At 39.7% G+C, this 16,211-nt stretch overlaps 3 protein-coding genes across 3 annotated transcripts; 1 reads left to right on the top strand and 2 right to left on the bottom strand.

Moving 5' to 3' along the window:
- Window positions 1-2,918: 2,918 nt before the first annotated feature.
- Window positions 2,919-4,212, bottom strand: foxi3b (forkhead box I3b). The gene is made up of 2 exons (XM_072663769.1): window positions 3,627-4,212; window positions 2,919-3,484 (listed from the first exon to the last, which is right to left on the bottom strand). Exons 1-2 carry the CDS (start codon window positions 4,210-4,212, stop codon window positions 2,919-2,921), a joined length of 1,152 nt encoding a protein of 383 aa, XP_072519870.1.
- Window positions 4,213-5,989: 1,777 nt separating this feature from the next.
- syce3 (synaptonemal complex central element protein 3) lies at window positions 5,990-6,633 on the top strand. The gene is made up of 2 exons (XM_072664148.1): window positions 5,990-6,098; window positions 6,452-6,633. The coding sequence occupies exons 1-2, from the start codon at window positions 5,990-5,992 to the stop codon at window positions 6,631-6,633; spliced, it is 291 nt and encodes a 96-aa protein (XP_072520249.1).
- A 2,442-nt stretch (window positions 6,634-9,075) lies between these two features.
- lcp2b (lymphocyte cytosolic protein 2b) lies at window positions 9,076-15,115 on the bottom strand. The gene is made up of 15 exons (XM_072663467.1): window positions 14,870-15,115; window positions 12,661-12,723; window positions 12,309-12,355; window positions 11,996-12,058; window positions 11,874-11,902; window positions 11,580-11,620; window positions 11,297-11,492; window positions 11,082-11,170; window positions 10,919-10,982; window positions 10,757-10,843; window positions 10,591-10,651; window positions 10,391-10,457; window positions 10,083-10,157; window positions 9,617-9,772; window positions 9,076-9,458 (listed from the first exon to the last, which is right to left on the bottom strand). Exons 1-15 carry the CDS (start codon window positions 14,945-14,947, stop codon window positions 9,333-9,335), a joined length of 1,242 nt encoding a protein of 413 aa, XP_072519568.1. The 5' UTR covers window positions 14,948-15,115; the 3' UTR covers window positions 9,076-9,332.
- Window positions 15,116-16,211: the final 1,096 nt, after the last annotated feature.

Genomic DNA, 16,211 nt, shown 5'->3' with positions numbered 1-16,211 from the left:
GGCACGCAACATCTATCAAGCTAGTCCTTTTTTACTTGTCCTTTTTTCCCTCACAGAGCTTCTGAAGTGAGGGTGGGGTCCAATTTGTGTTTAAAGTCAGCTTGTTTGTGCTGCATTTATGTGAAAAAAATCCAGTAAAAATCCCTTTTGTATGTAACAGAGTAAGCCTTTACAGAATGAAGGATGATGGGTTTTGCTTTAAAGGTCTGGGAAAGCAGAAGTGCCCAATTAATTGAAGTCACTCAATCGCAACGTCTCGACTAACATTTTACAGGGATTCTTTATTAATCATTCTTGACATATATCTTGGATCAACAACAGCCTTCCTGATCTGTAAATATGAAAGATGAGTAGCGCTGATGAAACAGTAGTAGACTGGTGAAACAAGTTTTTTGGCTTCTGTGCTGCTGTATGTATGTATGTATATATATATATATATATATATATATATATATATATATATATATATATATACATACACACACACATATATAGGACACCCTATACAAACTATGTATTTGTAACATATTCAAACATATGAACAAACTTCATTTGACCTATATTGAGAGATTAAGATAATGTAACTAATCGAAAGAAATGCAGTTCTCCAAATAATTTGTAAAATGTAATTAATAGAAATGCAGTGTGGAATTCCTGTGAGGAAGAAGTTAAGACACCTCATTTTTTTCAGCATAGAATCAGGTGCACCACATTAGCTGCAGATGATTAGAACATCATTAGAGGGGATTTTTGAAGTGTGTAAACATCAGACATTTAGTTGAGCCAGGGAGATCTCAAAACAATTAGAAATCAGCCACTGTCTGCAAAATAATTTACAAGTGAAACAAATGCTAACATGGGCAGGTCAAGTTGTCCCTGCAAGTTCAGCCTGAGAGCAGACAGCAAGATCTAAAAATCTTGCCACCGTTCAAGTCAAAGTACATGCATCTACCATCGACAAGGTGGTAGACAGGTTGAGCAAGGAGAAACAAATGCTGTAAAAAAACAAAAAAAAAAACACAATCAGGGCTAGACTCAGGATTCATTTGTCCAATGCACATTGTACCAATTGGGATGCACCCCTTATCCTTTTTTAGGTAGTCTCTGGCAAGCTTTAGTTTTTTTGACGGCAAGTTTTTTCCTTAAGTTTTATTTGTTTAGTTATATTACCATTATCTGTCAGTGTTTGTAAAATAGAAATCAAATGCCCATATGTTTAATTATGTTAAGACATAAGACATGTCTTTTTTTTTTTTACATAACTTTGCAAAGGTTTTGGCACCCTTGGCAAAATGTCTAGGGCTCCTATAAGCAGCTGTCTAAAGATCTAAAAACGTGATCAGTGCTGACAATGCAGGAGAAGCGTATAGGAAAATAGGCAAGCACTTTCAGCTTGCAGTTTTTTTACAGTGCACGTTATTCAGAAATGGCAGTTTGAGGGGAATTGCGGCGGTCAAGATTAGATCTAGAAGACTGAGAAAGCTCTGGAGAGAACTGCTTATATGCTGGTAAATCAAAATTCACATATGGTTGCCAAGAACCTGCATGAAAGTTTAGCTGAGTCAAGGTGAATTATTCCACTGTGCGGTGCTGCTTGCACTATAATAAAAAAAGATTATCAGGGCAAGACTAAAGTTTGTCACTTCAGAATACCTAGACGAAGACCAGTACTTCTAAAACAATGTGCTTTTGGACCAAGGAATCTTAGTCTCGCCCTGATGTGTGTTTTGTCAGCAAGGGTTTCTTCCTTGAACACCTAGCATCTTGTGAAGATATTTTAGACCGTTGGACAGTTTTTTAAACGCATCTTGCAGACTGCTTTTGGGCTGAACTTGTTAGGACGGCCTGACCAGGCAATTTACAGCTGTTTCAGTTCCACAGTTTTTGTGACAGTGGAACGGCTGACTTCTAATTGTTCTGAGAGCTTCCCAAACTCATATGCATCTGAACCTTCTTTGTAATGGCATCGAAAAGCTCTTTGGATATTGCCTTGGCAATACCACTCACTTTAACAATCAAGAGCAAACTGAATGTCCATGGTTTAAATAGGACAGGGTCCTTCAAAGCTGAACGTGCTGCACCTAAATTTTAGGCATTTTGTAGTAGTTATACTTGTCAGGGTGTCCTAAGAAAAGTGTGCTTATTTATTCTTGAAAGACATTTCTTCAGTTTTATTTGCTTAGTTGTATTGCCTCTATCTCTCAATGTTGATAAAATGAAGATCAAATAGCCACATGTTTAAATATATTACAAAAGACAAAGACTTTCAGGAGGTGTCCTCATTTTCTCACATGACTGTATGTCTGTATCAGAGTTATATTACATTTAAGGATTCAAAGTATGCACATTCTTCTAGTCCTCATTTAATTTAACACAGTATATTTGTTTTGTTTTTGTTTTGTTTTTTAACATTCCTTTATTTTACAAAATCAGGAGGCACACATCAGATAAAATTCTGTCCATCGTTCATTCTCACCCTTACAAGTAAAAATACATCACCATTTCCCATTAAACAACAAACAAAAAATACAGGATCAAATTACAGTTGTAGATTGAAGTAGAGTGTTGCATCGCATGCAGTTTCTGTAAGGTTATTCTGCCAGATGAAGCCTTTTTTTTTAGCCATGTTCAGTTTTATTACAGGTGCTCACAGTCTTGGTAATACGATCAGAGAAGAGATTGGTGGAATGGCATGATGTCAGCAGCAGGCCTCACATTAGAACTGCTGGTGTCAGGGGCCTTTGTGGAGTGCGTATCACGTGCTGAGTAAGCTGTTCCTGTGGGAACCTGTTCTAATCTCGCACTCACGGGGCCATCTCAGAATTCATCAAAAACCGTCCACTGTTTTTGCTTTTACCAAGCTTTGCCTGGAATTCACCATGCAAGTTTGTGTCTATTCTGACTCCCATTCAGTCCCATCACACCTCTGTACCCTCTCTGGGGTACAGAATTCCTGTTGAGCTCAAGCCAGGGTAGAAATGACTATTGAACTGGCTAAGAGCAGGGCTGTTGTAGCTTAAAGAGGAGTGAGAGCCTGAGGGGGAGATGGGAGGAGGTGGGGGGAGTGGAGAGGCCCAGTCGGGAACCGTGGAACTAGGGGAGTAGGCGCCGAAGCCAGTGGGCTGGGGGGCTGTCTGTGATCCATCCACTGAGAGGCTGAGAGAAAGCGACCTGTTGAGGGGATCTCCCCCCACTTCCACTGACCCAGCTGCCACACCAGACATCTCTGTCAGGAAGTTGCTCAGGCAAGGTGAGGGACCTGTGGATGGAGGAGAAAGGCCTTTCTCAGGTGAACCTGAAATGTCAATAGCTGGGTTTTTGGGGCTACCTCTGCCACTCCCATCTCCTGACTCTGAGCTGAGGGGCCCTCCAGAAGCGCTCTCTCCAGAGAGACCGTCTGACTTTCTCTTTCTCTTGCGCCTGAAGTTACCATTGTCGAACATCTTTTCACAGTTTGGGTCGAGGGTCCAATAGTTACCCTTGCCTTGTGGGTCAGAGAGAAAGAAACGCTTAGATTGAAAAATTATGTCAAGCTAGAACAACCCTCACACTTCAAAATACTTTACCCAACAGCATTGAAAATGTAATCAGAGCAATTAAAAAAGAACACATCAAAGAGCTCTTACCAGGATCGTCTTCATCCCGAGGTACCTTCTTGAAACAGTCATTTAGGGACAGGTTGTGGCGGATGGAGTTCTGCCAACCAGCCTTGCTCTTGTTGTAGAAAGGAAAGTTATCTGCTACGTACTGGTAGATTTGACTCAGAGTGAGGCGCCGATCTGGAGCACCATGTATCGCCATTGCAATTAGTGCTGAATATGAGTAGGGTGGCCTGACCAGCTTCATAAGGTCTTCTTGAGAGGGCATGGAGAACCAGCTCAGTTCTCCGCCGGCTCCTGGAGGACCTCCAGGCCCAAGGTAGGGCCTCTGCATGCCATAGTGCTGGGGTACAAAGGAAGGACCTGTAGGAGTGGGAACTGGATATGGGGAACTGTTGATCCCAGTACCACTGAACCACAGATAGGGGTTAGGCGACGCCGTCGCGTATTCTCCAAGGTCATACGAAGAAGGGTTGGTCCTCTGTGGACTCGGCAGTGACGGAGGAGGATAGTAGTTGTCGCTGTACAGGCTAAGCTCTGGAGGCTCCTGTCCCAAGTTAGGAAACTGGGGACCACAGCGAGTAGGAGACTGACCTTGTTCATATGATGTCATGATGAATGCTTCATAAGGCGCTCCTCTCAGAATTCAAACGGGTTCCTGTTCCTGATGTGCTGTTTCTTCAAAAGTCTTATGGTCCAGAAATCTTTCTTGCTCTCTCCTTAAGAGATCTTGCTTATGTCTTTTCCCTACTCTGCCATTGTTTGCCCTTGCACTCCTGTCACCTGTCACACCTGTTTTATTTATGCATACCTGGCACCGCCCTTCTCCCTCCTCATTGGTTACTTTCCCTTTCTAGTTTTGTGAGTCACTCTTTTGTCAGTGAGTTTTTGTGCCATGCAGAGAGCTAAATAAGCATTCTTCACCAGACAGTCTTGAGACACTGATCTCAAGATCATAATATTTTCCCTTTACAACCATACGTAAAATAATAATACATATTCTGTAAGAGCATGTTCAGATGGAACATATAGATAATTTAAATTAATCTGTATCTATAGAGGTCTATCTGACCTGCTGTATTTGATCTCTACTTCTCTTATAAAGTAGAAGCCGTAGCTTTCTTGCATATCCTTGAAAGCATTACCATAAAGAGACCTTGATCATCTTTGATGTTGCATTGCATGACGTTTAGTGGCCTACAGTTTCTTTATAAGTCTGTTAAAATGCTGAGTAATTCATAATCACAGCGATTCAGACAGTCATCTTTATTTGTTGTGAAACATACATGGCACCTGCCATTCTTGATGAAAGACCTCTCTGACAAAAAAAAAAAAAAATAACTGTTTAGTAAAGACCTTGCTTGGACTAAGATAGGGGCACAATAAACTGGTCAAACAGTGTAGTGTGTTACACATAGGAGTGAGTACCCCTACAGAGTGAGTGAGGACAATTAAGCTACTAGAAAAACAACAACAAAATCTTTTTCAGAATATACCATAATAATATAATATATCATATAATAATAAAATAAAATAATAAAAACTAAATAAAAGAATAATAATAATAATACAACATAGCTATATAATTTATCAAAATGGCACATTCCCCACTTTAGTTTTTTTTACAAAGAATATAAGAGACTGGGAATTGTGGTTATAGGCTTACTTCAGACCTCATTTTAGCTTGAATTCTCAATACCTAAAATATTCCTTTGTGTTGTGAAAAAAATAGTATTTCCAAAGTAACCAAATAAAAAACGATATATATATATATATATATATATATATATATATATATATATATATATATATATATATATATATATATATAACTCCATTACTTTTTGCACACAGTTCTCCGTTTTCTTCACATCCGGGCCTTATCATTTGAATTCGGCGCGTGGACAAGAGACGGTTAAACATCCTTGGAAACCAAGAAAAAAATATATATATTAGCTAATATATATTAATATATTCGTGCTATTACCTGTTACTTTAGGAAGGTAATGCAATTCCTCATGTAAAGTAAATGACACATATTTCTGAGTTATGCAGACCGTGATTCCAGAAAAATAGCTAGCGCTAGATAAATAGCCATGTTTCTAGCTCGCTATAGTTTGTTAGCTAACTAACTCTAGCTAATTAGCTTAAATTAGATAGCTAGCTAACCGAATGAGTATTTGTCAAAGTTATCGATATAGTAGCTAGCTAGTGCGTTTTATAGTGCCAATTTGCTGCAGGTTTTATAGCTGGTACTGAACAGTAATGCTTAACAGTGCGTAGAGCTAGCCGTTTACTGCTGTTTGAAGACCATTTGCGCCTGTTTTTGATGAACCAGTATGATGAGGAAACTCGCGAGCTGTGCAACCGTATCCGTTTCTCGGTTTTAGATGGTTGACCGTGCTTCAGCTGGTGAACTGCATGAGGATTTTGGTCGTGAAAGTTTACAACTCAGCAAAGCTTTAGAGAAAATGACAGAACAAATGGAGAATATTTCAGGTAACATGCATAGTCAGAGTTAAGGTTACCAAACAAAGCAAAGTTTGTCTTTTTATTTAAATATTTATCTAGCTATTTAAATAGTTTTCCTTAGCTGAGTGTTATAGCTAGCTAGCTGGCTACCGTTAGCAGTCTTAAATGGCGAAGTGACTTGCTGCATGCGCTATAATGTGCATATTAGCAATAATAATAATAATAATAATAATAAACGTTTGCAATTTCAGCCTCGCAGTTAGAGCATTGGTTGTACTTTTAACGTTAGTTAGCTATCTAGCTATTTAGATAGCTACGGTTTCTCTTCTAGCTCTGACCGCGCATTAACAGCCGTTTCCCTTTTGCCTGTCTGCTCTCAGTGCATCTGACTTGGATGGCTTACGATATGGTCGCGCTGCGTACCAACCCTCAGCTTGCAAAATCTCTCAGGAGGTTGGAGGATGAATACCTTCAGTGTAAAGCTGTTATCTACGGCTCCACAGACAAGAAGAATGTCGATGTCCACTGTGCGGCTGTAGACCATGGGGCAGCCCGGGATTAGATAGCTAATAGCTACATGCGCGTTTGTTTCTGTACACAGACTACAGTTTGCTATTATCATTCATTGTCATTGCTGTCGTAGTTCATATACTTTTCAGTATAGGTGTCCATCTGTAGTCTGATTTTGCAGACATACGATGAAATGTATTTTCGTGTGAATGTGGATCCCAATAAACAGCTGAAGAAGTAAACACTGGTTATTTTATAGCAGTTAATAACAGTGGTTATTTTTGGTCTGTATGAATAAGGGTGCTTGAAGTACATAAAGCTTTAATGAATGCATTATACCAAAAAGAAGGGGTAGGGATCACATTGGGTCCCTGCAGGTTATTCATATCGTATGGTATGAGGATTGTCGATTATTGTTTTTTTAATGGGTACAGCGTGTGCACAACCTCAGCCTTGGACTATTAATTTGAATGCTTCTGTATTCTGGTTTGTTACAGATGGAGAAAGTGGAAATGACTGCAGGGAACAGCAATCACAGTCACACTTTTGACCTGGATTATGTATTGGTACAGCTGGGCTCTATTTCTGAGACTTTGGATCTGTTGGAAGGTGTGCAGAGAAGAGCACATTTGACCTGATTGGACATTTGCAACAAATGAATACAATCTTTCCGGTTTGATGGCTTGATTTTAAGAGAAAAAGAAGTATGCAGGATGTTTTTCTATTATCCCGCACTTTTGTTCCGAAACCATTCAGGGCTTAATTTAATCGTGATGTAGACAATCGACAAGAGTGTAGATTTAAGAATAACACTGCAAAATGTTTGCCAGGTGTTTTGCTTGGGTCTGAAAATGACAGAGGATAGTTTGATGATTTTTTAAAAGTTTTTTTTTAATTTTTTTTTTTGTTTTATTGGACCAGCCTGTGTGTTACAGGACAACAGAAGGCTGACTCCCAAGAAAGACCTGATAAGAACGTGACAGTGCTCTGCCCTAGGGGTTGTGCCGTCTTTAGTTCACTTAGTACAGCTTTCAGTTATGATGCAGCAGGTCACGGGTTTACCCGCTTAGGGCGAAACTCCCGTTACACTGGTGCTGTGACCCAGATCAACATCTGCTGATGCCTATCAGCAGTGGGGGTTGCTGTAGAGCAAAGTAAACAATGAGGTGAGCTGGGACGTGACGATGTAATAAACGACACTTGCAGGAAGACATCTAAATTGCCACTGAATTGTATTCTAAGACTAGTACTTTTTGTTCCGATGTAGGGTCTTGCTTTCAAAATGAAGGTATACATACAGGAAAAATGCTTTGTAAAAGTTACAAAAGTCCCTTGTGTAATTCTAGATGAAATTATACTGTACCCCTGAGGGTGTACTAAAACAGGGATTTGGCTTTGAGTTCAGGTTGTGCCAGGTGCTGTTTGCTATAAAGCCGTTTTATTAGCATTTTCAGTAGAGTGGAAAGACAGTTATATCACTTAATTTCCTAGCGCTGAACATCCGTTTTGCTTGGTTATGTGGTGAAGTTAGGAGCTAGTGTTGCTCTTCTGGTTCATTCAAGTACTGCATTTTTCTTACAACACTAATGTAAGGCTGTGTTAAGTAAGTGGCTCGTTGGTCTAGGGGTAAAGGATAAAAGGATAAAGGTGCACGTATTCGTCACTGTACAGTGTGGACTGTACAGCGAAATGTGTCCTCCGCATTTAACCCATCTGGTAGTGAACACACACACACACACACACACACACACACACACACACACACACACACACACACACACACACACACACACACAGAGCGGTGGGCAGCCAACTCCAGCGCCCGGGGAGCAGAGAGGGTAAAGGGCCTTGCTCAAGGGCCCAACTGTGGCAGCTTGCCGAGCCCGGGAATCGAACCCACAACCCTGTTATCGATATCCCGGCGCTCTACCCGCTGAGCCACCACTGCCCCTTTCTCGCTTAGTGCGAGAGGTCCCAGGTTCAAATCCTGGACAAGCCCTGTCCTAAAATTTATGAGGTGTTTTTGTGGTTGGTGTGGCGCAACAGATAACACCACTACCTGCCAGTGAGTTACCACACCATGTGGGAGACTGGGGTTCGATTCCCGGTCTGGGTGACTGTGCTGTGCTACACCAATAAGAGTCCTTGGGCAAGACTCCTAACACTACATTGGCCCTCCTCTGAAATACCAGTATTATGTTGATAACTGCTTTCATCAGCACAAGCAAAAACTACAGAATTTCAATAGCTAAACTTGAACTTATTTATTATTCGCCACATTTGTTTTTACCCCTGGATGATTACAGGGGCATGATTACTTAATGGTTTCTGTTGCTTTTGTTCTTTCTTTATTTTCAGTGAAGACACAGCTGTTGCAGTGTAATCTTACTGTGTCCTTTACACACCCTGAAAAATCAGCTTGTGGAGAGGACTCAACATGGTTGACTTCGGCTCCAAAAGTGGACTAAAAAGGTACTCTTGCTGACAGGGCAAGTCCATTTCCAGTTAACTTTATTTACATATGTAATAATAAGTCAGGTTAAACATTAAACATGCAGTGAAGTATAAAGAGAACAGTAATTTGATAGACATGAGACAACTTCACTTTTATAACTTATTACACTAAAGGAAAGCATTGGTGCACATGACGGTGAAACGTTGTAACATTCCCATTCAACTGAATTCCTTGATTGTAGCCCTTCATTTGCTCAGAGCTGAAAGCTTTCCTGCTGCTCCTCAGAAGTGTATGAGTTAACGCCTTGCTGGATGCATTAGACAACACTCATGCTGAGCTCCAGTCCCACGCTCCATTGCATCTATTAGCATCAGATGTGTCTTCGTGTAGTATGTGATTATGTCTCTCACACTAGGGAAAGTCTGTAGCACAAGAACCATTGATTGGAAGTTACATAGCAGTGAGATCTGATCGCACTTTCAACCAAATAGTGAATGGCAATGCTCGACCATAGTGCCTCTCTACTACTAAAGCTGCAATTAGAGTAAAAGTCATGATTGTGTCTTTGTCAATTGCTTACCTCTGTGCCGCTCAGGCCTGTGCCCAGAGAATAGCCGTCTTTGTATCCATGGAAACGGATCTGGATATTGTACACTTTTTGTTTGTTCAGTACCATCAGTGTGTATGGCTGATCTGTGGCGTTTTTAGAGCTATCTCGAATGAGAAAGGTACCATCCTGAATACAAACAGTTGAAAGAAATATAGGCAGTTTAAGTTACAAGTAGTTGAAGGGACACACTAATATGGTACACACAGTGGGTCTAGTAGTACATAAAAAAAAAAAGAAACTTGTGAGAGTTTCCAAGTTGTATTTTTCTAGGAGACAAGGCACATTGTTGTAGTGACATAACTGAAAAGCTTTGAAATGTTGATAATGTTTTTCCATTCTTGTCATGTTCAAAAATATGTGAAAATATCATACATTAAATTGTTGTTTTTAATCAAGAGGATTTGTCTAACCCCCCCCCCCTCCTTGTGTCACTTACCTTGTTTATTTGTCTTAGAGAGACTTCAGCTTCCGTTCGTGTCATCGGTCCTACATACCACTGAGGGTCCATGTCCTGCATTTAGATATTCACATTTATAGTTTTTTTTATTATGTGTTTTCTTCATTACATCAATAAAAAAACAGTAAATCTACCTGTTTAGTGGGTCTGGTTTAAGTTCCGTTTAGACTGGTGGTATTGGGACTCACTACTCAAATCTGTCACAATATTGCCATCTTGTGGTTGTTTAGACAACCAACGCCATGTAGATAATGTCATTTATTTTAAATCATAAATGCTACATGTACCTGTGCCATTTGGGAATTTTGGAGCATTTCATTTTCTTCAAAAAGATACGAAGTGCTTTCCGGGTGTCTGGAAATCGTCCAATGTTAAGACAAGATTATGAACGAAGATTTTCAAATAGGCTTTATTGCTGTTTTATAGCTTTAGAACATTAAAAGGAGGTTAAATTCACCCTTCATTAAACAGAAACAACGGCATGTACCTTGGTTCTTGTGATGTTGAGTGTAAATCATTCAGTGTGTTCTTAGGGTAGTTTTTTCCTTCTGCAAAATTTAAATGATTAAAAATTTAAATACGAATTATAAATAATTACAGATAATTTAAGGATGAACGATGCTTCAAATTGGATTAACAAACGCATGCGATACCTGAGATGTCTGGGTTGGTTTTGGAGAAGCCTGACGAGCGAGGTTTGGTTCTGCGGTCAATATGAGGTGCTGCCCCAGGAGACTTGGCTGCAGGGAAGATTCATTAAGTAATTAAATATACTTTAAAAGAAATCCCTCTAGGGGGGGAAAAATCTTACCTACATTTGTTGACTGGTGTTTTGGGTCTTTGTGGGGAAGAATCAAGTCGTGGAGCTTTAGCCAGTAACTGTGAAGATAAATAGGATGGGAACAACTCATCAAAATGAATGATCTTGTATTTTTGTTTATTTGATTGATTAATTTATTTCTGTGTATTTTAACTTACTTTGCTTTTGGCAGGATGTGAAAGTGTGGAGTCTGGCCGCTGGGGTGGCCTCACTGACTGTTCTTTAGGTAGACAATTGCGAATGCTATCTAGACACACAACAACATAAACAGAAAATAATCAAGCAATATTCATTACAGTATTAAAATGTTCAACTGAACTATTTTAATCCATCCAGCATGACAGACAGTACATTAAGCATGATGAAGAATCACCTATGTAATCACTCTCATCCAGAGGCTTGGCAGAGCGGAAATGACTCGGTATTTCATTAGGGGTTTCACTAGGGGGCAGCTCATAGTCATATTCGCCTTCGTCATCGTCTTCGCCTTGTTGAAAGTCTGTACATATATAGTTATCCTCACAGTCATCAGCATCTGGTTCCTCATAGTCTGGGTCACTGTCTTGTTCCTGCAAACAAGTGAGAAAATGTCATTTTTCAAACTAAACCAAGTTTCTTTGTTGAGTTTAGCCTGAAGAAATATGAATGACACTCACAAATTCTTCGGAGTCCCATGTTTCAGCTTTATTTTCCAAGCCTATTCAAAAGGAATAATAAAAGAAAATTCTGAGTGTATGTTGGTGCCCTAGAGCAGTACTGCCCAAGTCCGGCTGTGGCAATCTACCATCCTAGGCAGTTTGCTTCCACTACATCTGGCTGTAATATTCAGGTGTATTAGACTAAGGCTGTAGCTAAACTCATCAAGGAGGTAGATCACCAGGACTGGGCTTAGACATCACTGACCTCGAGTGTAAATAAATGAAGAAGTTATTGACTGGGGTTAGAGTTACCCTGATTTGGATGTCGTGGAGGTTGTGGTCTGTGTGAGAAAATGTAGATTTGAATGTTAGAAAGAAGTTCACCAGGAGGAGACAGACTTGTGTGTTTTTATGTGATTCTTTCTAAAGCTCACCGATGAAATAGCCCCTTCTTTTTTCCACCCTGGTTAATGTCATTGCAGAGCTTTGTGATAAGTCTTTAAGGAACAAAGAGTGTTGCATCAGTTTAGCTTCAAGTAAGTCATGCAGAGGTTATAGGTATAGCATTAGGTTAACTCTTGAGTGTATCATCAAATGAACCATCAGGTTTTATGGTGAACATAAGACTCTCTCTCTTCGCCTGTTTTTGTGTATTTAGCAAAGAGATATGTTACTTCCTGCTTCACTTGTTAAAATGTGTGGTGCTTGGTGTGTGTGTGGGTGTGTATCCTAATTCTTAAAACTTACGGTACATGAACTTTGGGGAACTTTTGAAGGTCGCTGCCTGACATTGTCTGGAGGAATATAGAACAAGCAATATTAGTGACTGTCTACTATGAATAGAATCTGTTATTGTTGATGGCCTGAAGGTAAATGCATGATAAACATGGAAGATTATTTGTCTTACTTAACAAATAATTCACAAATGGCGTCTTTTATTTGCCTACATGTATTATTCAGAAATGTCTTAAGAACTAGAAGAGATGTTTAGGATTTAAGACCAGTTGTGTAATTTGTGGCATTTACTACTAGAGTGAATCATTATATGTAACAGCATTCTCTTAAGCTGGCCACCACTAAAGAGGAAATAAAGACTTACCAAGAACTTAGCACCGTTCATGCCACTTCGCTTTACCACTGTGTCACAGCCAGACAGCCTCATCTAAAAAACAAAATGTGTTAAAACGCATTGTGCCGCAGTAACAATGTTGAGAAACTCCTGTCATTTTTACATTTTTCTTCACAGTCACTCTTTTTTGGTGGGAACTGAAGGTGGTTTCAGGTGTTTTGGAGACAGGGTTTTATGGAAAGTCCTGTTTGGGTTTGTTTCTTGTTCTCTGTTGCCTTTTAGCGTTTATTTCTTCAAAACTGTCTCTCCATGGTTATGGAATAATTGAGGTTTTTACACAAATGAGAATCAAGCTGAGGTGAGGTGGCAATGACGGGCTCTATTCTCCCTACAAGTCAGTGGAGAATCAGAATTATGATTTTTTTAAAGGTAAAATTACTACATAATGTTGTTTTAAGCATTTTAGCATATATAGTCACGTCCATAAGTATTTGCACAGTGATCGTTGAAATCAGTGTGACTGAAGAGCTTCTGTCAGCAGTCACCTCATCAATAAACGCCAGTGACCCAGTTCCATTGGCAGGCATTCATACCCATGCCATAACAGTGCCCCGACCACGTTTGACAGATGATGTGGTACCCTTTGTATCATAAGCCCTCACTCATCTCAGTCTAAAGAATCTTGTTTTTAAGATTACGTTTTTCTATCTGTCTGACCTGAGGTGACCATGCAAGTGAATGAGGCCATCACTAGGCTGAAGACAAAGAAAAAACCTATCACAGACAAAGCACTTTAAAGAACATTAAGAGTGATCAGATCACCAGTTGTAAAAAGAAGGAACGCACTGGTAAGCACTGTAACACCTAAAGGCCTGAGAGACCACAGGAAAAAAAAACTACACTAGATGTTGGCAAAATGTTTTTCCTTGGTGAAGGAAAACCCCATCACATCTAGTCAAGTTGGGAACACTCTGGAGGAGGCAAGCATATCATTATCAAAGGCTACAATCAACAGACGCCTTCATGAATTTAAATACAGAGGGTTTGCCTCAATATGCAAACCACTGGCAACATTCAACAGGAAGGTCAGATTAGACTGATAGAAAACATCTAAAACAGCCAGGTTTAAAACAAGATTCTGTGGACAGATAAATCCAGAATTAACCGTGGTGACATCACTGTTATGGCATGGGCATGTATGGCTGCCTATGGAACCAAGCCACTTGTGTTTATTGATGATGTAACTGTTGACTGATGTAGCAGGAGGAAGTCTAATGTGTGTAAAGCTATACTTTCGGCTTATATGTAGTCTGAAAACTGAAAGGACAGTAACCTACAGATAAGGATAATGACCCAAAACATACAGTAAAAGCAACTCAAGTTTCTAATTCAAATAAATGAAATGTGCCTAAATGGCCCAGTTAAGCACTCCTTTTACTTACTGAAGACATCTGTAGTAAAGGCCTGACAAAGCATATTAAGAGGAAATACAGCATAGAGGGTTTCTCCGTTGACTGCAAAGGATTTACATTTAAGTGTTGAAAATAATCTTTCTAATTATAATTATTCATTTGTCCAATTAATTTTGAGCTTGTGAAAATGGGTGGCCTGTGTAAAAATAGTTGTAATTCCTAAATGGTTAATGCAATGCCTTTGTCAAGCCTGTTGAATTAAAACCGAATGTTAACATGTCCGTCACATCTTAACAATCATGTTACAATGATTCAGCAACCAGACAGTCTTCTGAATGTGGGGCTAAAACTAAACATGCTGTGTTTTAGGCAGTGCAGAAATGCACATTAGATGATCATATTGGAGTTGTTTGTTATCAATTATGATAACAAATATATTGAATATCAATTAATAGGAGACTTATTTTTTGGTAGTTAGAAGAACACAAGTTTGGTTTGCTTGCTGTTTTTCTGTGAACTCCAGACACTGTATGGGTTTGTTCAGTTCCACCAGCAGCTCATGATTTACATAAATTAAAGAGTGGATAGATAAATATGTGAAGATATAAGATGGTAACTGCAAATATTGGGCTTCTTCCTATAGAGCTGTGGAAATTATTCAACTTGAACGTCACATCTGTTGTTTATTTCTATTTATTTAAGTTGGTGTTTTTTAAAACCAGTAAACACAGACCAGTTAAGGAGCTTAAACATAGATACAGTATTGTTTTCTCTTCACATATTTACACAGCACTGCGAAGGTCAGAGACATGACTGATCATACTCACTCTCCTTAGGTAGTTAACCAGACTTTCTGAGTTCCAGCCCATAACCTCTGACTTGGAGGGAATATTGTCCAGATTCATTGTGGTGAGGTTATGATGTCACAACCAAAAAACCTGTAGCGCTCTCCAGTCGTTGTATTAAAAACAATGGCTGCAGTGTTTTTCAGTATTTTGCTCCTGTTGCTTTCTGTTGGCTCGACGTAGAGAGAGCAGACTAGCATGAAGTGCACATGAAGCAACAGCCTCTTCTTCGTTTAGCCAATGGCTTTGAGTAGAGGAAGTGCTTTGTCATCAGATATTTTAAACACTCTGTCTTTAGAACCTTGACGCGTACAAAAAAAGTGACAGGGTGTAAGTAGCCTTTGTGGTCGCTTGCGTTTTAGGCAACAAGTGAAAGCGTATTAAACTCTTTGCATGGTTTTGAGCAGTGAGCAGCATAGGCATAGTATGCAGTACTGTTAGACTTTCAAAAATATCAGGCTGCTTTAGTCTTTTTGTTTTTTCTCAACTGCAGACCTGTGTGTATATTTTGTTTAGGCATAGTTCACTGAACATGAAGGATTTCACTTTACTGACTCTTTCAACCTGAAACATAGTTTACATAGTTTGTGTAAAACGGATTTTACTGACAGAGAAAACATTGTAGTGTCCTTTCAACAAGAATCAATACAGTCCTAGAAATATATGGGTTTATGTGGGTTTAATATAGGTTTAGGTTAGGCTACTGGAGCAAACAAGGGATTACTGGTGGCGTGTAAATACTTTGCTGAATAAGTTTAGTCTCATCATGTGGATTCATAAATCAGCCCTGCCAGTATGTTTACTAAGGCCATGATCTTCTGATCAGGTGGAATCAAGGCGGAAAAAGACAGAAAAGGAAGTTTCTGTAAAGTATTCAAGCACAAATGCACACACTAATAATAATGATTAGAATAATAATAAGAATAATATAAACAGTCTTTGGTTTTGCAGCCTAATCCGTCTAAAACAAACACAGCATGAGTCCATGCGACACAGATTTCAGCACAGGTCACACTTGTAAATAGGCATGAGAATCTTATCCAGTTCCAGGTTTGACCCCCAGTTGTCCCATTATGCATGGCCTACACCAAACAGAAAAGGAGGAAATTCCTGGTGGGAACAGAGCTGCCTGCCAGCTGCGGAGCCTATCCCATGTAACACCAAGGTGAGAGTTGTGAGGAGGCTCATCACTCACCTCCAGGCCAGCAGGACTCCCAGTGAATGTAGCTGCTGCCCTAGGGGGCTTTGCACAAGACTGCCGCCTTGCATTTTATCCAAAAGCGGCCCGTAAAGAAGGGAGGAACACTTTTGTCGCACACAACTG

Source organism: Salminus brasiliensis, chromosome 19 (assembly GCF_030463535.1).
Source record: "Salminus brasiliensis chromosome 19, fSalBra1.hap2, whole genome shotgun sequence".
Taxonomy (NCBI): Eukaryota; Metazoa; Chordata; class Actinopteri; order Characiformes; family Bryconidae; genus Salminus; species Salminus brasiliensis.
The sequence above is the reverse complement of the archived record's forward strand: the minus strand, read 5'-3'. Positions and strand labels throughout refer to the sequence as shown.

Coding starts and splice junctions, on each gene's coding strand:
- foxi3b (XM_072663769.1), bottom strand. CDS start 4,212: ATGACATCATATGAACAAGGTCAGTCTCCTACTCGCTGTGGTCCCCAG. Junction 3,485..3,626: donor TCGGGATGAAGACGATCCTG/GTAAGAGCTCTT, acceptor CTGACCCACAAG/GCAAGGGTAACTATTGGACC.
- syce3 (XM_072664148.1), top strand. CDS start 5,990: ATGGTTGACCGTGCTTCAGCTGGTGAACTGCATGAGGATTTTGGTCGT. Junction 6,099..6,451: donor ACAAATGGAGAATATTTCAG/GTAACATGCATA, acceptor GTCTGCTCTCAG/TGCATCTGACTTGGATGGCT.
- lcp2b (XM_072663467.1), bottom strand. CDS start 14,947: ATGAATCTGGACAATATTCCCTCCAAGTCAGAGGTTATGGGCTGGAAC. Junction 12,356..12,660: donor TGAACGGTGCTAAGTTCTTG/GTAAGTCTTTAT, acceptor ATATTCCTCCAG/ACAATGTCAGGCAGCGACCT. Junction 10,158..10,390: donor AAAATTCCCAAATGGCACAG/GTACATGTAGCA, acceptor ATCTAAATGCAG/GACATGGACCCTCAGTGGTA.